The sequence below is a fragment of the Sebastes umbrosus genome, chromosome 8 (genome assembly GCF_015220745.1).
Source record: "Sebastes umbrosus isolate fSebUmb1 chromosome 8, fSebUmb1.pri, whole genome shotgun sequence".
In the NCBI taxonomy this organism is placed as follows: Eukaryota; Metazoa; Chordata; class Actinopteri; order Perciformes; family Sebastidae; genus Sebastes; species Sebastes umbrosus.
Window position 1 is genome coordinate 2,049,977 of NC_051276.1, and position 21,261 is coordinate 2,071,237.

Genomic DNA, 21,261 nt, shown 5'->3' on the forward strand with positions numbered 1-21,261 from the left:
TCAATATAATGATCAATGATAGATTTTCTCAGGTTGAGCAAAACATAGGAAAGTCTATGTACGCGGATGACGGAGCTCTTTGGATAAGAGGCCGCAATGTATCATTTGTTAATAAGAAAATGCAAGCTGCAATAGCTGAGGTGGAGAAATGGGCGAATAAATGGGGATTCAAGTTATCAGTAGCAAAAACACAAGTTATTTGTTTCTTAAAACGGCGTAAAATCGCACCCATTTCCCTAAAACTGTATGATCAACCTCTGGAGCAAGTCAAAGCTGTAGATTTCTGGGGATTTGGTTTGATGAAAAGCTCACATGGAACATTCATTTAGACAAAATCAGGAGCAAATGTAAAAAAGTCATCAATATACTGCGTTGTTTGACAGGACAGGAGTGGGGAGCAAGTAGAGCATCTTTACAAAATATATACTGGGCTCTCATGAGATCTGTCCTTGACTATGGGTGTGTAGCTTACATGTCAGCAGCAGACTCAAAACTCAAGAAATGAGATGTACTACAAGCTCAGGCTTTTAGAATCATTAGTGGATCATTCAGAACATCTCCGGTATCAGCAATGCAAGTGGAAGTGGGAGAAATGCCCCTACGGATTAGAAGAATAAAATGAATGCTGGTATACTGGGTTAATCTTCAGGGGCATTATGAAACTCACCCTACCAAAAGTGTTTTGACAGACTGCTGGGAATATAAGCTTTGGGTGGGTAGGTGATGCAAAGGCAGAAAACATAGGGTTATGTCAATTCCAATATTGCTCTACAGTTTCAGTTTCCTCCATTCCTCCCTGGTTATTCCCCTTACCAAATGTTGACCTCAAAATACAGCAGGAATTGAAGGAGAAGTCAAAGAAAATTCCAGCATGACGCATAGTCCAGAACTATTCTGATCAGCACTTCACAGACTCCGTGTTTTTATTTACAGACGGCTCCAAAGATCCTGAGACAGGGTGTGCAGGTGCAGCAGTTTATATCCCAGTGAGTGAGACCTACATCAAGAAACAAGCATCAAATGATGTGTCAGTATATACTACAGAAATATTGGCAATATTATTGGCCCTGCAGTGGATAGAGGAGAGGGAAATAAAAAACACTGTTATTGCATCGGACAGTTTTTCAGCACTCACAAGCATAGGATCTGGTAGATCATCAGTCAGAACGGATATAATTAATGAAATATTTCTCATTATGCATAGGATGGAAATAAAAGGCACAGGTACACGATTCATATGGGTTCCTGCTCATGTTGGTGTGGAAGGAAATGAGCAGGTAGACATTCTGGCCAAACAAACACTAAGAATTAAGAATATAGAATTACAAATTCCATTAAGTAAAGCTGAGGCTAAACCATCCATCAAGAACTATGCACAAAAAGTATGGCAGGAGTACTGGGATGAGCAGGAAACTGGAAGGCATATGTACAATATACAGAAACATGTTGGAGCAGGGAGAAAGGTGGGCTGGAAAAGAAGGGAAGAAAATATCATCACTCGACTGAGAATCGGACATACAGGTCTTAATCAAACATTATATCGAATAGGCAAGCACCCAACTGGGAAATGTACACACTGTAACCATCCAGAAACTGTTGAACACGTACTGATACACTGCAGTAATTACACTATCCAGAGGAATCACCTTTTTCAGACACTAAGGAAGGCAAAACATCACAACTTTTCAGTGTCAGGTCTATTGGGGAATAAAGCAGATAATATATACAGTGAAATTATTCAGTTTTTGAGAAAAACTGATTTAGTTAAAAGAATCTAGAGTTTTCATTATCATTTTTTTTATTTTTTTTTATTTATTTATTTAATTTTTTTAGTTCTATTTTGTTTCTGCACAATCTCCTGTTCCACACTCCAGTCCAGATGGTGGCGGTAATGCACCTCTGAGATGGTTTGCCAACCGCCAATAAACACCAAAGAAGAAGAAGGAGAAGGAGATGAGCCATGAAGAGGACTCTTTTCTTTAAGTTGCTCTGTGCTGCCTTCATTTGCATCGGATCTTTTACAGTTTACGTCGTTTGGAATTTAAAGGGTAAAACAGCCCAAACATCAGAGTATATGAATGAACTACTTTCTATTACCCTCCATGGTATTCATAGTAATCTAGCTAGCTTACATTGCACTGCCTCCTCGGTCTGACGTCTATCTTCCTGTCAGTTAACCGAGCTCAGATCACACTGTGAGATGGTAAAGTGGTCCTGATGTGGCGGTGAACATTAACATTACGTTGTATTCTGTAGATCAGATGAGTGACCAGACGCTGGAGTATTTCCTGAGTCAGAGTCAGATCAAGAAGAGGGACGCTTCCTCGGTCCGATGGTCGCACGCTGTGAACAGCAGGAGCAGGCTGACGGAGGCTCTCTCAGGTGGATGGATTCTACACCTTGTTCTTCTTCAGGGGGTTTATGTATCCATATCTCTGTTTCAGAGTCAGGTGCACTCTGTTATCATGTATAATTAGGATCAAGTCATGTTCATGGTCTCTTCTCCTTTATTCTTTAAATAGCTGTATCTTCTTTTTGATTTGTTACTTTAATCCCCCCTCGGACCTCTACTGTTAGTCATTGTCTTTTACACGCTTTGACGGTTTTATTTGATTCCACATAATAAAGTTGATCCAACGATACATCATTATAGTCACAGTAGGCAAATACAATCAATAAAGCAGTTAAATCAAGTTCTCTGGACTAAATATTACACTTCAGTACCACTGGTCTTCAATAAATCCTAAATTCTAATGTGTACTTGCTGTTGAGGCTTTTGTCAGAGAGACATTGATTTAAATATGTGGTGATTTGTCAGGCTGTATTGTATTGTATTCTATTTTATTGCTCCATATGCACTCAATTTCCGGTTTAATAAATCCACATTGCTAAAACACTCAGTAATACATGGGGTGGAAAGAGTATTAGAGACACCTCTCCTTGAACTGCCTCCAAAATAAGCATAAAGTTGAATCAACACCAAAAGAATACAAACAAAAAGTGAACATTAGAACCTTCATGAAGGTAGGATTTATATGTCTGAAGTGAACAGGCATGATGACAATGTCAATTCACAGCTAAATGAACAGTGAAAGACATTTTAATTCTGTGTTGACCCAGCAGTTGACCCGGGTTCATCACTCATCATTTTGACCAACAACTTTCACCCGTAGGTCCCACTCATATGATCGAGGCCGACATAATCATGAGAGGTCGTGACCCCAAAGAGCCAATCATGGGACATCCCCCTGACACAGACGGTGACATCACACTGAAGGAGTGGCTGGAAGGAGTGAGGGATTATGACAAGGGAATCAAACTAGACTTCAAGAGGTGAGACGCATCTTCTATTCCTTCTATGTAATGTGTGGTTGTGTGTGATGCTAACGCTGTGGTGTACTCTCCACACAGCCTGGAGGCGGTGTCTCCATCTGTCATTTTGCTAGAGGAGGTGCTGGCTCAGCCGGGCTATCCTGTGTGGATCAATGCAGATATCCTCTCTGGTCCTGGGGGACAGGCCAGACCTCTGGAACCTCAGGCTTTCCTTTCTGCTGTGAGAACTCTTCCTACTCACACTGTGCTTTCACTTGGATGGACTACAGGATGGACTGCTGGGACAGATAACACAGGTGAAGTACCACTGGCCAGTACCACTGGCTGTGTTTATGTGGATGCCTTGATTCTATTAATTAATTATAGAAGAATATAACATGTAAACACTTCAGTCAGAGTATTCATTCTGAGAGAAGTTTTATTCAGATTCAGTAGTAGACAAGACACTGTGAGACCACTCTCACTGATTCATTTATGAAACCTGACACACAGAGCTAACAGCAGGCCAGCAAGGTGCTTGTTAGTGCTAAACCCTAAATACCAGGTCAATACCAGTATCAATATTGGAAAGCCTTAAAAAACAGATAGCAATGTATTTTTGGTCAAAATGACTGAATGTGTACTGTGGGACAATAGATTTGTCCATACTGTTATCCTGAAGTAGCAGTCACTTTGATAGCTCTGCTTGTATTTACAGGATATTTATATACATGATATATAATATGATGAGGAATCTTGATTTGTGGGGTATATCATTTACTAGGTTTCCTAAAAGCAGACACTCCCATCTGGTTCTTTTATCTATAAACTATCCATGTGACGAATGCTGCTTTGCACACAAATACAAAAGTAAACCAATAATAAGTGGCGACTGCGCTCAACCAGGCTAAGCTTACTTTTAGTGTCAGGGGCACAAAAGCTGAATTTTTTATTGAATTTTTTGATCGATGCTTCTCTTTTTTAACATTAAACATCTAGTATGCACAAAATGCAGGGACAGGCTGCTATTAGATCACTAAATCATTTTAGTATTGAAGTTTGATAGCATTTTTTCCGATCTTAATCCAGTATCGAATCCGCTTACTGAATCTGATTTCAGTATTGAATCTGCTTACCAAATCTGAATCCATTCAAATCTCTCATTGAATCCATCTTGTAGACATTTTGTGCCATAGATGCCTGGTATACATTGTAAAATAAATGTTCATATAGAAGCAGAAAATATGAAATTTTCATTAAATATGTGTCTGGCTTTGATATAACAGCAGCCTATTGACTTAATGTGGCACACCTTATTTTTTACAAGCAACTTTCTCCAAATACTCGAGGTCCTGATTCAGAACTATGAAGCTGATGACCGTAAATTATTGATATGAATGAAAGTTTTCATGGGAGAATGCAACTTCTGAAATTGACATGATGTGATCAGCTGACATCAAGTCACTTATAGAATAAACGCTAATTAGTGACAAGTAATAAGATCATTTTAACCAGTGAAAGTGACGGTCAGCAACGGCTTAAAAAATGAGAAGCTGGTACTTGAACGCCTTGAACACTGCTCTTTGCTATTAAGAAAGAGAGGAGAGATAACAGATCCATTAGCGTGGGAGCTTGGCTCACATTTGCACACTCTTATTTTCACTTGAATTTCCAAGCAAAATGCTTGCACTGTAGAACTCTGTCAACACAGGCCCAGCTTTTCCAAAAGGCTTCCTATGATTCGGCGTGTTGTGCTTGTGAGAACTGTTGTGATTACTTGCTAAAGAACATGCAAACTGCATACTAGGTTGCATTGCCTACAATGACAATAAAACATCTTGAATCATCTTAATCAGTGAACACATAAACACACAACAGAGTGGAGTCCTCTCTGTGTCACTGGTCCTTTATGCTTTGGTTTGGTCTGTCAAATCCTGAGAAACATACTTGGGAGATGTTCAATTTTCACTGAACGACAGTGTGTGTGTGTGTGTGTGTGTGTGTGTGTGTTCATGGTAATGAAGGAACACGTCACCCATTGCAGCAGTGTGGCTCATACTGATGTGTTTTTTATATATGTATTTTTTTTATAACAATGGAGCTCTATTGCACAGAGAAATAAGATATATCAGAAAAGAGATACATGGTTTGTGAAACCTGTAGATACTGTTAGAAGAAAGCTTGCATGTTGATTTGTTTTGTTTGAATATGTCTTCAGGTTACAGCTGGGATATGGTGCGTGAGATGGAGGAGATATGTAGAACCCTTAAACATCCTGTCACCTTCCCAGTACGCGCAGCTCTCCTGGCTCAGTCCTTCTCCCAGCTCACGTGGCTGCTGCAGCAGTCAGAAAGGTGATTATCAACACAGTGACTCCAGTCACTCACATCAGCATTATTTGATCTCTGTTTAGTCACCATGGCATAAAGCTCATAAATATGGCCATTGTGTGAGAATCATGAAATACAGTAAACAACATGAGTCGCAGTAAACATGGTCTTTACATGAATCTTCTCAAACACTTGTTTCTGAGTCTGACCTGAAAGGGACATTATGGCTAAATGCATAGGGATGTAGTGTACATTTGCAGCAACTTGGTGTGGGTAGCTGTGGGTAGCCTTCCATTTAGCATGGGTCTGTGCAAAGACCCATAAACTGCCAACGACCCATAGAGCCACAATGGCCACATTTATGGGAAATATGCCAGGTTGAAATAAACCGGAAATATCCTTTAATTTCTTTGGTGAGTTTAGGGTGAAACAATGTCAACAAAGTCACAGTGCTTTCAGGATTTACCCCCATTAGCACTGATGAACTTTTAGACTTTTAGTTGTAGTAATAGTTGTGATTTTTGTTGTTGTTGTATAATTCATTAAAAATCAAAGGCAACTTGTTCCAGTGAGAATAAAACTGGAGAATGCAACTTTTGAAATTGACATGCGATCAGCTGACATCAAGTAACTTAAAGAATAAACGCTAATTAGTGACAACTGATGAGATCATTTTAACCAGTGAAAGTGACGGTCAGCAACGGCAACTGCTTCCCAGTGGGATTGGGAGGGATTGCATATCTACTTGCAACACATGACACGCATCACAGAGAAAGACAGAGACAGAGAGAATTGTATTATTAAGTTCAGGTTGCTGAACTGTAGACCGATCCGTGCTGTAGTTCAGCCTGTGACAGCACAAAATGTCGAAAAAGTCAAAAGTACTTTATGGTAGCATAAAGTAATAGTAGCCCAAACCGTAGAGACTTGGCCTGGGAACTGGAGGGTGGCCGGTTCAAGTCCAGCACAAACCGAGTGGGGATTGGTAGCTAGAGAGGTGCCAGTTCATCACCTGGGAACTCCAGTGGTGCCCCTGGGTAAGGCACCGAACCCCTAACTGCTCAGGGTGCTGTGCTATGCAGCAACCCCATCACTCTGACATCTCTCTACAAATGCATGTAATACTGTCGAGCTGTTCATTAAATGCTTGTGCTTTCCCATGTTCTACAGGTACACTCTAACAGTGTGGACCGGCCAGAATGACAAGTTCACACTACAGGACTTGCTGCCCTACAAAAAACAATTTGACATCAGTAGGATCTACTACGACCTGCCGGACTCTCAATGGACATAGCTTTGTATGGCATCGCAAGACAATAACAGAGTCTGCCAGCACATACTGAGAAGTATGTCTGGTGGTAGTTTCTTAACTCTGACACCAGACCAACACCCCAAAATGGAGAGGGAAAAGTGGAACTTGTCTCTGCCAAACCTTTCCTGTGGTTTGTCTGCCATGGACAAACATCATGATATGCTACAGCAGTGGTTCCTAATCTGGGGTCGGGACCATCCAGGGGGTCGCAAGATAAATCTTACGCCAAATTCACCACAGAGCAGTGGTGGTTGCTCCCGAGCTCACCAAGCTGTGGCCGGTGAAGTGCTGCTAAACTAAAAGTTGGAAAAAGTTTAACTTTTAGTGGCAAAATGTGGCCAGAGAGTACAATCAGTTAACAGATCCTGTGACTGCTGTGACATGTTGACCCATGTTTTAAGAGTTTTCTCCCACCTGAAACACATGAACATGACTCCCGGCTGCAGAAAGATGTAATGATTGTGGCAAGCCACACTTCGTCTCAGTGTGAATTTGGCATCAAGTGTCATGATTAATAAGATCCTATTTTAATCAACCACAGGGGCACTCAAGCCTGTAGACAACGTGGGTGGTGCTACAGGTTCATGCAACCCAATTAATGTGACAGTCATGTGAAGTTTCCATGTTGCCATTTTGTAACAATTTCCATGCGAATTTCAGCTCGTCTGTAAAATGCCATAAAAAATATATGATCATGTAAAGGATAAACCCTTTTTTAAATAAATACAGTAAAGGTGTTTTTTTAGATTTCCCCCACCTGTAAATAACTATAAATAAAATGACTAAAAGTCCAGGATTTATACGGTTCTGGTTTTATTTTTCTTAAATTCACTTCATTGCTCGATGCTCTCATAAACTTCAAATCTGTACTGGATACCGTTCTCCTCCTGTAGTTCTTGTGGCACTCCTGGAAACCTGTAGGAGAAACAAACATTACTGTATGTTTTATCTGGTATACACATAATATTAAAGGTTTAAAGGTCCCATATTGTAAAAAGTGAGATTTTCAGGTCTTACATTAAACAGGTTCAAGTGCTATATAAATACTGTTAAACTATCAAAACGCTCAATATACGGAGAAATACACACAGTCCGTATTCAGAAATTGTGCGTTTGAAACAAGCCGTTAGGATTTCTGTCCATTTGTGATGTCACAAATATACAATATTTAGACCATTACACGGTTTTAAACATTCTAAATGGGTCCCAGTTTATTTCCTGTTGCAGTGTATGTAAATAATATCAGCTGACAGGAAGTAAACATGGACCCAAACTGTTGCCTAGCAACGCAATTCCGTTGTAATTCCATTGAAATGCACTAAAACGGAGCGTTTCAGACAGAGGGTGAATACAGGTATACTCAGGCAGACAGTATGAGGAAAATAAAGTGTTTTTTTTAGCATTACAGCATGTAAACATGTTCTATTAAAAACACAAAATACAAGTATGAACCTGAAAATGAGCACGATATGGGACCTTTAAGAGCAGTCAGTGCATAATTCAAAATTCAGGGGAAGTTTCCTAATTTCAGCAGCCAACAGCTGTCAGTAATGAAAAACAAAACATTTGGTTTTACTACCATGATTTTTAAATGGATTTGGATTTGCTTTTGAAAAACTGTGCAAATAAGGCTTTATAATGTTGAGTGAATCAACTTTAAGGGACAATTCGGTTCGTCAAACTTATTCGGATGAGAAAACTAAAGCGAACAGAAAGAAATATGACCTAGACTGTCTCCTGTAAACATCCATCGCAGTTCACAGACCCGTGTCCTGCTTCAGCTTTGACCTACTGCACTTAATGTGGTTGTGCACACAGACTTCCTGTACTATGAGGGATTATTAGCAACATTTCAGGTGTGCTCACTTTCAGTTTGGCCTCCAAATTAAGTTGTTTAGATCTGGATAAACTGTTGGTTTGTTTCTGTCTGATCATCTGACTGATCCATCTGATGTCAACTTGCTCCAATATCTCAGTAAATACTTTGGTTAGTACAGGATTATCATAACTGACAGAAATGACACAAGTTGTAATAAACCTGAATTACTGATCTTACTCTGGCAGTAGACGATATTTGTCTGGACTGATTTCAGGGAGGAACGTGTCGCACTCAAACTGCTTCAGGATTCGCGTGACGAACAGTCTCCTGGTCCCCAGGCTCTCCATCAACTCCTGGGTAGCCCAAAGCAACAAAAACAGAATTACAGAAAGAAAAAGGCTGTGTGTAATTTCAGTTCATCCTGAAGTGGTTCACCATGACCAGCATTGATAGCTGCAACCAGTATGACAGTAAAATTGGATATTAAAATAATTAACACTGGATAATTATTTAGATCTCATTTCCCGTTGTTAACTAGTAATTAGATACTTAAACATATCTTCATTGATTATTTGAAAATGGTCAATTTCTGCAGCAGTTTTTCACCAAGATTCCAAAACAATGACAAATATTTTTAATTAAAAGACTGAATATTGCGTGTGGCTACGCTGTTCAGACTCAGACTCCAACACAAACTACAGTGAAACACCAAAACCTCTTGGTTGTATCTAGTGAAGCCCGTCTGTTAAACAGTGTTGGCCGCGGTCGGAGGACGCGGGGGAGACCGTAGCTTTGGTCTCCAGGGCCGGAGTCTCTGCTGTACTCCGCTCCTCTGCCTGCCTGCCTTCACTCACACACCGCGCTCGTTGTCACTATTTCGCTCCACCTCACGTGCATGCGCGCACACTACACACTGCAGAAGAGTTAGTTTAGCTCTGAGAATATCTAGTGAATGTACAGTGGACGTTTGTGCAGAAATAACTGCTGCAGCTCCTCCAGACCAACAGAGGTTTCCCGTGTCTTGTGAAGTGACGGGGCTCCGCACAGAGAAACGTTATCGTCTCCGACCAAAACTCCGGCATCTCCACTGTTCCCTCCGGCCGCGGTCGGGAGGCTGAGGCAGGAAAAGCCAACACTAGGATCAGCATTGATTCATGGAGAGACCTTCGTCTGGTCAGCTAACATTACTGCCAAGCAGCTGAAATATAGAGTGATATTGTGCTTTTAGCTGACGTGTGTCTCCTCACTGTGTTGAGCGATGCTCGTTCATATCTATGTAGAGCGAGCACAAGCGCGAGCAACAGGACGCTGACTTTAGTTGACTTAACGGCCACAGGTGTCACTGATAACAAGACATTTCAAACAGTCCCTTTAAATAATGTGTGTGACGTAAGTAAAATTCCCTAACAGTCAGTTTTTTTTTACAGATTTTAAAATATCCCAAAACGTGTGACCAGTGGGCGCCCTGGGTGTTCCATGCAGTACCTTGTAGAGAGAGCTGCCCCCAATAACCCAGACCTGGTCAACCTCTTCTGCTAGCTGCGTGTCGACCAGCCTGAGAGCTGAGTTGAAGTCTGGTGCCAGGTGGTGTGCTCCTGCAGGGGGCGCTCTGGAGGGAAATTGGCACATATATCAGGTCACTTCAGTAAACAGCACTTGATGGCATTACTTGATTAGCACCTTTGGGCCCTGCATCAAGTTTGCTGAGCAGTATAACACCCTGCTAACTGGCCATCGTGTTACTTATTGACTTTAAAGGGACTATTTGTAACTTTCAGAAATGCTTCTTAACAGCGACACCTGTGGCCGTGAAATCAACGGAAGTCAGCGTCGGGCTCGCTCTAAATATACCTGAACGAGCATCGCTCAAAACAGTGAGGCGACACACGTCAGCTAAAACCACAATATCACTCTATATTTCAGCTGCTTGGCAGTAATGTTAGCTGACCAGACGAAGGTCTCTCCATGAACATGATTTAGATCTGGTCCTAGTGTTGGCTTTTCCTGCCTAAGTGAGGGCTGATGCAGCGGGGCTCTGCAGCATGTCTCCTCTGCTCTCTCCGCCCGCAGCCGGAGAGAGCAGAGGAGACACCGGCACCCGGTCGGTAACGAGAGGGTAACATAACTCTCTGAAGAGCTCCGTCACTTCACAAGACACGGGAAACCTCTGTTGGTCTGGAGGAGCTGCAGAATTTATTTCTGCACAAACGTCCCCTGTGCATTCACTAGATATTCTCAGAGCTAAACTAACTCTTCTGCAGTGTGTAGTGAGCGCGCGTTCACGTCTAGAGGTGGAGTGAGACAGCGAGGACGCGCGCGCATTCTGAGTGAAGGAGAGCAGGCAGCGGAGACGAGGCTCCAGCCACACGCGAGCGCGCATATGCGAACGCGCATGTGTGACGACCCGCTACATTTATGCGCGTACAAAGTTACAAATAGTCCCTTTAAGGTTCAGTTCACTAAAATTACTTTAAAAAATATTTTCTTCCTTACCCCTACCCATCCATGCAGATCATTTGGCTTTATTTGTCCAGGTTTTGAAATATCTGTCTGATATTTCTGCCCCCAGCTCAGTACAATGGAGGTGAAAGGGATTCAGCTTTTAGTCAGTCTCTTTCAATGCCAACCAAATTAATGGTATTGTCAAAGGGACACCATTTTTTTACTTTAAATCAGGAACTCTGCTGTCCATAATTAAATTTGCCTGTTTTATAATTATCAGAGGAAGTTGGGGTGAAGGTGTCCCATTTGGGGGAACGTATAGCTATCTACAATGCTCTGCCTGCAAATCTGCCATCGTCAGTCCAATATTCAAATCTGGTGACACACTTCCCATTTGTAATTTTAGACCAATCAGAATTCTCCCGTCAGTATCCGAGGTTACTGAGAAATGGGTAGCTGAGCAGATCATCTTCCATCTCGAAAACAGCTTTGTGCCTCTCCACCCCATGCAGTTTGGACTCAGAGCCAAACACCCAACAGGGACAGCCAATTGTCTCTTCTTAGAGAAAATAAAATTCCTTCTTGATTTGGGTGGCGTTGTAGGTGCTGTGTTTCTTGACCTCGGTAAAGCTTTTGACACAGTCAGTCATAAAGTTATCCTCACTAAGCCATCCAAATTTCACTTTTCTGATGGTGCAGTAAAATGGGTGAAATCACACCTTACAAACCGGTCTCAATCAGTCACCATAAATAATCATTGATCTAAGTCGTTGCAGTTGCCTACTGGTGTCTCGCAAGGGTCTATTCTTGGTCCACTCCTGTTTAGTCTATATATTAACGACCTTCCATTTGTTTGTCCTGAAGTTGAAACCTTGTTGTATGCAGACGATACTGTTTTGTTTGTACATGGCAGAACCAAAGCAGATGTGTCGGCTAAACTCCCCAGCTCAATGGCTCAGGTCTAGGGATGTTAATAATTAACCGTTTAACCGTTTAACCGTTTAACCGTTAACCGACATGAAGCATTTTAACCGATTAACGCTATCGGTTAAAGCAGTTAAAAGAAATGTTAATAATGAATTAAAAAAGCTGAGAAAAACTCATCACTTGAAGGGGAAAAGCTGGTCCACCTTAAGAGTCTGAGCCGGCGTTACAGATACAGGAAGTTGGCTCCCGTCTATAGCTCTCTTGAGCGGAGGAGATGTAGCCTCGTAGCATTTATTCACTGACAAATAAACTGTACACACACTGTCTGCTACACCTACGATCACAGCTAGAACGCCACCGACAACACAGTCGGTCGGAAACTCGCTGAAGTTACGCCCCGCTGACAGAGCGTATGTGTGTGGCTACAGCGGGCACGGAGCCACCGGCAACGCTAGCAGCTGCTAATGTAGCACAAACACACACACTGTTTGTAGGGAAATCACTATCGTTAATCCGGACAGACAGAGTGTCGTTACGCCGGACAGACACACAGCGGACAACCTGCTAAACTAAACTAAATGTGCGGTGGAGACTTTTACTGTGAAAGTGGCTGCCTGCTAAGTTAACGCTCCCGTACGGTGAACTGGGGACTCAGTTGTCTGTTGTCCTCATACAGCTGGCGCACCGCTGCATGCGAGGCACAAGTCTTGTCGATTAATGGTTAACGAGAGTCGGTTATTGGTTTAGAACATTTTTCAAAATTAGCATCCCTACTCAGGTCACAGCACGGCTAATCGAATGCTGCCTCCGACTACATTTGTCTAAAACAGTCGGCATGTTCTTCTGCAAAACAAATAGTCCTCCTAGTGACCCTCACATACTTGCAGCAGGTGATCAATTAAAGGCTGTGAGTGAATTCAAATATCTTGGGGTATTAATTGACTCTAACCTCTCCTTTAAGTCACATGTTAAAAAAAAACGTAAAGGGGTCCAGTTCAATCTTGCAAATTTCCGATTCATTAGAAATCACGTCTCCAGAGGCTGCTAAGATGTTTTTAAAGTCTATGATTTGTACTCATCTGAACTACTGTTGAACAAGCTGCTCACAGACCAACCATAGCACACTGAACCCACTCAAATCACCAGATAAACAAGCACTCAAAACACTAGATACAAAAGTCAGCCAGCCTGGTCTGTCAGAGGTTCAAGAGAGTGGAGGAGAATTCAAATTCACATCAGACAACTAAACACCTATAGATCTTTCAGTTCCCGATTAAAAACATGGATGATTAATACATCCACAGGTCAGCACTAAACTCTATTTGCTGCTTCTATCTATATGTCCTGCATGTCTGCACTGTCGTTCTATATGTAGAAATGTCACTACTGTTTCCACTGCTTTTAACAACTGTGCCCTTTCCAACTTTTAAACTGCATGCCCTGTTTGATGTTTTTGTTCTGATGTATTTTAGGATGCCAGAGACAACAGATGAAAAATAGCCTTTTGGCTAAATCTGGCATTTTTCATACCATGTGTATTTATTCATTTGCACCGTCCCTTCACAAATAAACTAAACTAAAACTTAAAAACTGTTCTTTTAAAACTAAAAAAAAATACATCTCAGTCCTGCTTTTTGTTTTTTGACTTCTACAAGCTGCATTTCTGAGAGGCAAGTCCTGTCTACCAACATATACAAAAAGTCTATACCAAAATAGATTACAGGTAAAAACTGTAAAATTAAATAACACCAGAGTTGTCTCTACACTCAGCACTAAAAGCTAACAGAATTTTAACAAACTGAGCAACAATTAAAGTGTAACTAGAGTTTTGGCTGAAGTGTCTCTAACCAGGAAATTATAAAAGTGCCTCTAGAACATGAAAGAGTACCAACATGGTCAGGGCTGGGAAAGACACGCGTCTATCGGTGTCGGCTAGATTTACCGAAACCAGTGTACCAACACAATGACGGCACAGCACAAGCCTTTTCTCTCTTTTCTGTGGACTTGAAATCAATTTTTATTTTTTATTTTGTTGGTGACAAAAGCTGCTTCCATAATACGAGACCTGCCTCCAGATCAGTCAATAGCAAAATTCAGTTGCAATAGGCGGGTTTCAACCAGTAGAGGGAAGTCGCTATGCATATTTACAACACAATATGTAGAACTCAAATACTTTGTGATAAAGTATCTGGTAAAGACCTGAATCCACCAACAACACTACTATATATCTATCTATCTATATATATATCTATCTATCTATATATATCTATATCTATATATACCTATATAGATATAGATATATATAGATAGATCTATATATAGATCTATCTATATATATCTATATCTATATATATATATCTATCTATCTATCTATCTATATACACACACTTTTCTTTACTTTTTCATTTTCGCTGAAATGGTTGAGAGGGTTTAGTTACACTTTAAGTAAAATAGAGAGCTCTTTATGCAAGTTGCAGTGCGTCTACAGTGAAATATTACATTTCATTAGTACACACTGCTGTGTAGCAGCATTAATTGTGTGTGACACAGAGTCTGAAATTAACTTTTTTCACCTCCTGCCACTGTGGCCGGCAAGTATTTTTTTTTGTCTGCCACTCAGAAATTTGATCTGCCACGTTTGAAATCTCTGCGCTAAATGAAGAAACAACATTCTAGATCTGTTGTCATTCAATGATCGATGTATTTTACATAAAAAACATATACATGGTAAATTACAGTGTTCAAATTACACCATGGCTTCCGGGAGAGCCCTATTTTTCGGGGGTGGGAGGGTAGTGTACACAGTACTGTACTTTGTTATTGTCATCTATAGTGGTTGTTTGCATAAAAACACACAATTCAAATGATTATTTAAATATTAGGTATATATAAAATACTCTAATATGTATTTTATATTGCTGTGAAAACATCTCCTTCAAACAACTGGATTTATTCAAGTTTCTTGTCAAAAACGTAATTTTACGATTACATTTGAACACATCATGATAACGTTGCCTCATAATAAGAACTGAATGGCACCTTCGTTAACGTTTGTATCTCCGTTATTTAACCAAGCAGGACTGCGCTGCCCACCTGCTTCTAACAGGTAACGTTACTAACTCTCCTCCTGTTGATCTCTACACGGGTTTGTTGTTCTCAGTGTTGCATTATCAGGGAAAAAATACCCGTTCTCTATCCCCATCACTCGCATTTTCCCTGCCTGCCAAAGTGGCAGATGGCCTGACGATTTTACCCGCCACTGCCAACAATTTACCCGCATTTGGCGGGTGCCAATTTCAGACCCTGGTGTGACACATACTTGTATTCCCTGCTGAGGACAATGTTGATCCTGTTGTTCAGAGGTCTGTTCTTCTCTGGGATGGAAAACCATGTTTTTCTGCCCATGATCACCACGTTCTGCTTGCCTGCAGGACAGCAAAGTTGGAATTAATTACTAGTAAACTCATCGCTGCTGGCGAAGCCGCAGATTGGTCTCAATTCTCTTACAGGCTCCATTAGTGATGGATTTTAAAACTGAATTAATGACCATCTGGTGAGATAGTCTTGTGGATCCCCTAATCACTTTTTTTCACTAGTTTCATCATTTATTTAGTTGTAATATTTATTTTATTCTGCAGCTTGTTTTATAATGCCCGGAAGTCTATAAAAAGGCAGATGATCAGGTGCTTTTGATGAGCAGTATGCCCCTTCCTACTTGTCTGATCTTCAACCTTATGCTCCAATCAGGACTCCACTCTCAGAATACAGGGCCCCTGTCTGTCCCCAGAGTTACAAAGAAGTCAGCAGGCCAAAGGGCCTTTTCCTACCGTCCTCTGGAACAGACACATGCTCATAGTCAGGATGTTAAATGGACCAGGTTTTTTGACCAAGAATCTGGCGATGCGATACAATACGTATCATGATACAAGGGTTACGATTCAATATATTGCAATACTGTTAGCAGGGCGATATATTGCCATTTTTTTAAATATAATAATAGGAATGGTGTCATAGTATAAAGAACACACCGCCATATACAGTGTATATACTGTATATATTTTTTTAAATTACAGTATCACGAAACATAATATCGCGATACTCAGGCGTATTGATATTTTCTTACACCCCTAATCACTTGTTTAAACAGTGGAACAACATAAACCCTTTGTGAATGAACATGATAGATTTCTCTCCACAGGACTCTTACTACTAAATTTAAAAAATGATCAAAATCCTTCTTAAAAACAAAGCACTCTATTTATAGCCAATGAATGATAATAATGCCATGAGTCAAGTCAATTATTCTTCGTTCAGCTTGACCCAACGTCAAATTGAAATTTTTCAATCAATGAAAGTGACGTGTGACAGCAAATCCTGACGGCTTGTTTCAAACGCACAACTTCTGAAAACGAGTTGTGTGCATTTCTCTGTATATTGAGCATTTCGATACTTTCATAGTATTTATATAGCAATAAAACCTGCTTTATAATATACAAGATATGAAAATCTTACTTTTTACAATATGGGACCTTTAAAAGTCTTTTATTCTAGATACCTCTTATTTTTTATTTTTTACTTCTCCATCTGTATGCTACTTACTTATGTCTTAATGCTACTGGCTAAAGTGGCTAAATGAGGCTACTAAAACGTCATCACACCGACTCGTCCGCCTTTACAGCCTCGTTGTGTATACTCGCGTTCATGTGACCGTGGTGTAGTTTGTTAATAGCCTAACGTTAGCATTTGACTTCTGGCGATTGCATTCATACTTCAAAAATAAAAGTGGTGTTCATTTGTGAAGATTATCTTGCTGAACAAAACCTCAAGTATTAAAAGTTTGTTTGCCGCAGGGCTTGTTTTCTACAATAATCCAAAATCCAATTGGCTTTTTGGCGAGAACCCATGGCGATGATAACTTCCTGGTTGGCCTACAAAAATACGTCATCCCACTCTATGGGCTACACCCTCCCTAGTGGGTCTCAGGGAACACTCCACCAGGAGCATTGCAAATGCTACCTCCTGATTGGGCAGTTTGTGCAAAGATCCGTCTCAGGGTGCTGAGGAGGAGCCTCCATGGAGTTAATCAATAGCGAAGCACTTTACAGGGCAACGCACATACTCATAGAAAGGCAAAGTCCAGTTTTAAACTGACAAACATCATATCTGTGATTCAGGTCTGTGTACTTTCTGGCAGTTAATGTTTTCATTTGAAAGCAAATATGAAAAAACGGAAGTCGTTCTTGTTTTCATTTTAAACGAAAAACTAAATCATGTGGTCTGTTCCTTTTTTGTTTCTCAACCAAAAAAAAAACTAAATAAAAAAAAAACGGTCCTAATTTATTTTTGTCATTTTTCCTTTTGGTTTGAAGAATGAAGAATGGCAGACAGGTGACCCGGAAGTAAAAGCAAACATCTCAAAATAAAAGCCAAGAAGATATATCGGTCATTCTATAAAAGTGTAACATTCTTTAAGCACAGGATCGGGGGAACGGGAGAAGATAGATAGGCTAAATAAATACATAGCTAGATAAATAGATATTTTTTTGTTTTGTTCTTTTCATTAACACATGAATGTCTTCTATACAAAAAGTGTGTGATCAATTACAGGGAGGGTCTCTACGGATGTTATACGGAACTCTCACACCCTTACTATGGGCTGTTTCTTTTATATGTCGGCAGCTGTGAAGCACTATGTTCCTCCTGGAGAGACACCTGACACTTTCACCTAATCCCTTGCACTCGTCTAGTAAGGCTGTAGCCTATCCAGAGAGGTAAAAGAGAATAACTGTTCATTCTGCACTCCGCGTGTCATTATTTCAAGTATATGTTGCTTTTATATGTAATCTGTATGAGTAATATAGCTAAACTATAAAACATTGCTGTAATAGAGTTAATGTGATATAGTTCCGTTTTCACCCAGTAAAGTGCACCATAGAACCAGTAGCCTGTTTCATGCTCCAGACTGGAGTCCAGTTGGAGCCAGATACATAGAACGGATGATGAAGGCTACTGTAGCTTATTTGAAAAAGAATATTTCAGTTATTAAGCAGTGAATATGTTCACAATGCTCTATGATCTAGCTCTCAAAAGACACAAAGGTACACAATCCTTGTTATTTCTCCAGGCATGGGCAATGCAGAGCCTTGCAAATTCTCATTAAGATATGAAGATCATGTAGAAAACTACACTTTTTTTTTATCTAAAAAGTGTTTGAATTGTACTTTTTGGTTGTGCATCGTGAATTAAAAGCCTAATTAATTATATGTGGAAATCGCAGTTGTGGTCCTTTCCAGCAGATATTCCCACCTCACGCTACCAAATTACTGTTCACCGTTTCAGAGTAGGCCACCAAATAACTTCACATTCTACAACATCATCAAGCTAATGTTCAGTTTCATAGCTGTTGTTCATTGTTGACTACATCACGTAGCCGACACAACCTATGGAATTGATCAGTCCTGTGGCATTACATAGTCAACAAATCAATCTGCCAGCGTGGTATTGATCAGATCATACTGAGGGGCCGTCAGCTTTACAGTTTAGTTTGGAGGGAGATTCGGTATCGGGGAAGTCAGTGCATTTTATGAGAAGGCCTTCTGTGACGTTACCCACCACAGGGGTCAGAGGTCATCACTCCTCAACCACCAAGGACTTTTTTTTTTTTTTTTTAAATGTTCAGCAGGCAAATTCTCAATTTTGACGCATTTATAGATGAAAAGTCAAGTCAATAAACACAGTCAATGATAGATAAGTATGTTGATCAGCATGTTTGTCAACCTTCAGACATCATAGTCTAAAATGATTAATCAGCCTGAGTTCACTTAGAGAGAACTGAACTCACTAACTTACTGTATTCTGTTGACTGTTTGGTGGTTAATGATGCTTTTCAATAATTTCTAGTCTATTTGGTAGTATTATGTCATTTAGTAATTTGTTCTACATCATGATAGTGCTGATCTATGGCATTAATGCCAGCTAGACAGACTAAAGCTGTGTCTGTACTATAGTCTAGTAGTGTACTGAAGGTGGTGAGTCTCTGTGCAGCTCTCTGGTTCCATCCACTTACTACTTGTTCCACTTTAATCATCACCTGAATGTTTGTTACCTGTCACAGACGGCGTCGCTGTCATCCTTCGGAAATGTTTGAATTCGTTACTATAAAAGAAGAACATCAAATTAATATATTTATATAATTAATACATGTATATAATTCATACATTTATAGGTCATTGTTGCTGCCACCACGCGAGCTTCAATGTCTCGTGCTCTTCCTTGTGTAAACAGCAGGTTAATGCTCGCTCGAGCTCAACTCAACAGCGTGTTAAAGCTGAACTTTAGTCCATCATCCCTCAGCAGGACTCACCTGAGTCTAACCGGCGTCCAGGGCAGGTTTCCATTATTCCCGATGCCCAGGTCCGGACACACCGCCACGATAGCGTTCAGAATGCGGGACATCGTGAGGAGACCGGACACCGGGACCGCTCTGCTCGGTGTCGGTAGCTGGTAGCTGTTATCGCCACAGCTGGCGGGAAAATGTTAGAGAAGGACCGGAAATGAGGTCGTGTCTAGAAGGGAGCCCGCAAACTGATCTGCAAAAACTCTCTCGAGACTCGCTGCCCGACGACCTATCGGATCTAACCTTTAACTAGAGATCAACGCCTAACCTTAACAATCTCGCGAGAGTTTCCCCAGTTTGCAGGCTCCCTTCTAGCCACTACCAAGGTTTATGGAAGGGGGCTGGGTGGACATGGGTGTTGGGGTCTATGGAGTATAACACATGCGCAGTGTAACTGAAGCTGCCGTCGTGACGCGTGACCCAGCCTCCTTAATACATCTATTCGGGTTTTGTTTTTTTCCTCACTTTTCACAAACCGGTCATACCTTAATACATCCATGGGTCATAGAGGTTTAGCTACAAAGAGATGTGCAAATCTGTAAGAAGAACAACAAGACAAAAGTTACCTTCCTAAAAGCCTTTTTGTTTTCGGAGGAGAGAATCAATTTAATGTATTGTTTGGTTTCATGTTCAAATACAAAAAATGAAGGTTTAGATTTACTAAATTTGGATTTATGTATATGAAATTTAGCTAAGAGAATAATAAGATTAATAATATAATGTTCTTTGATTTTACTGTTACCTTTATGGAATCCAAACCAAACATTCTCTAGACATAGAATAAAATCAGGGTCAATATCAATAATGAATCTACTCGAATCCTTCCACAGCCTGTTGCTATGGTCACAGCGGCAGAATAGATGAAGAAGCGTTTCTGGGAGTACATCACAGAATGAACAGTTTACATTGATGTCCTGTTTAAACTTAACAAGATAATGACTTGCTGGATAATATCTGTGAAGGATTTTAAAGGATACTTCTCTTATTTTGTTTGTCAAAAGATACTTATAGGGTAGAGTCCAGATGTTCTTCAACTTGAGGTCTTTTACAAGGTTGACAACATAAGGCACACAAACAATATCACTCTGAAATAAATGACGTATGCCTTTGTTATATTATTTTTGGTAGACAAAAAACATATCCTGCCCACGGGCGTGTCCGCTGGATTAGGAATCTGTGGTACAAATCCCTGTTTAGTTGTACCTTTTAATAACATAATGACCCCAGAGGGGATAGCGTCCATGACAACAGCGTACTCCTTTGGAGTTACAGGTATACCATATTTAGTGAGAAATTCTGTATAGCTCAGCAGAAGCCCATTATCATTAAACAACTGTGTCACCAAAATATTATTTGTGAACCATTTCTCATAAAATAATGTTTTATTCTTATATAATATATTTCTATTGTTCCAAATAAAGTATTTGTGAGGCGAGAAGTTGTGCTTATAAATGAGGGACCAAGCAAGTAAAATGGGTTGATGAAAATTTGACATTTTTAGGGGGATCTTATCAATCTTATAATTGCAGACTAAAATAAATTTGAGGCCACCTAATTTGGAGAATATGTAATGGGGTATAAAGTTCCAAATTGATGTGGGGTTATTCAGAAATTGTTTAATCCAATTGACTTTGAACGTATTGTTAAGGGTTAATACATCCATTCGTGTCTCTTCCTCAACCTCCTCCGCTCACATCTCCTGTGGGCAGGACTAAGGCGAGAG

General features: G+C 40.4%; 2 protein-coding genes across 3 annotated transcripts; one reads left to right on the top strand and one right to left on the bottom strand.

Moving 5' to 3' along the window:
* The first annotated feature begins 1,891 nt into the window (after nucleotides 1-1,891).
* Nucleotides 1,892-7,756, top strand: fam151b (family with sequence similarity 151 member B). Its single transcript, XM_037777967.1, has 6 exons — nucleotides 1,892-2,048; nucleotides 2,257-2,382; nucleotides 3,174-3,333; nucleotides 3,412-3,629; nucleotides 5,531-5,666; nucleotides 6,813-7,756. Exons 1-6 carry the CDS (start codon nucleotides 1,961-1,963, stop codon nucleotides 6,934-6,936), a joined length of 852 nt encoding a protein of 283 aa, XP_037633895.1. The 5' UTR covers nucleotides 1,892-1,960; the 3' UTR covers nucleotides 6,937-7,756.
* On the bottom strand, nucleotides 7,744-19,744 carry dhfr (dihydrofolate reductase). 2 transcript variants are annotated; one of them, XM_037777969.1, is made up of 6 exons: nucleotides 19,506-19,744; nucleotides 19,233-19,297; nucleotides 15,462-15,567; nucleotides 10,259-10,382; nucleotides 9,011-9,126; nucleotides 7,744-7,869 (listed from the first exon to the last, which is right to left on the bottom strand). In XM_037777969.1, the coding sequence occupies exons 1-6, from the start codon at nucleotides 19,595-19,597 to the stop codon at nucleotides 7,788-7,790; spliced, it is 585 nt and encodes a 194-aa protein (XP_037633897.1). In that variant the 5' UTR covers nucleotides 19,598-19,744; the 3' UTR covers nucleotides 7,744-7,787. The 2 variants fall into 2 exon arrangements, with proteins under 2 accessions (XP_037633897.1, XP_037633898.1); XM_037777970.1 differs by having other exon boundaries at nucleotides 19,248-19,297; nucleotides 19,506-19,731.
* Nucleotides 19,745-21,261: the final 1,517 nt, after the last annotated feature.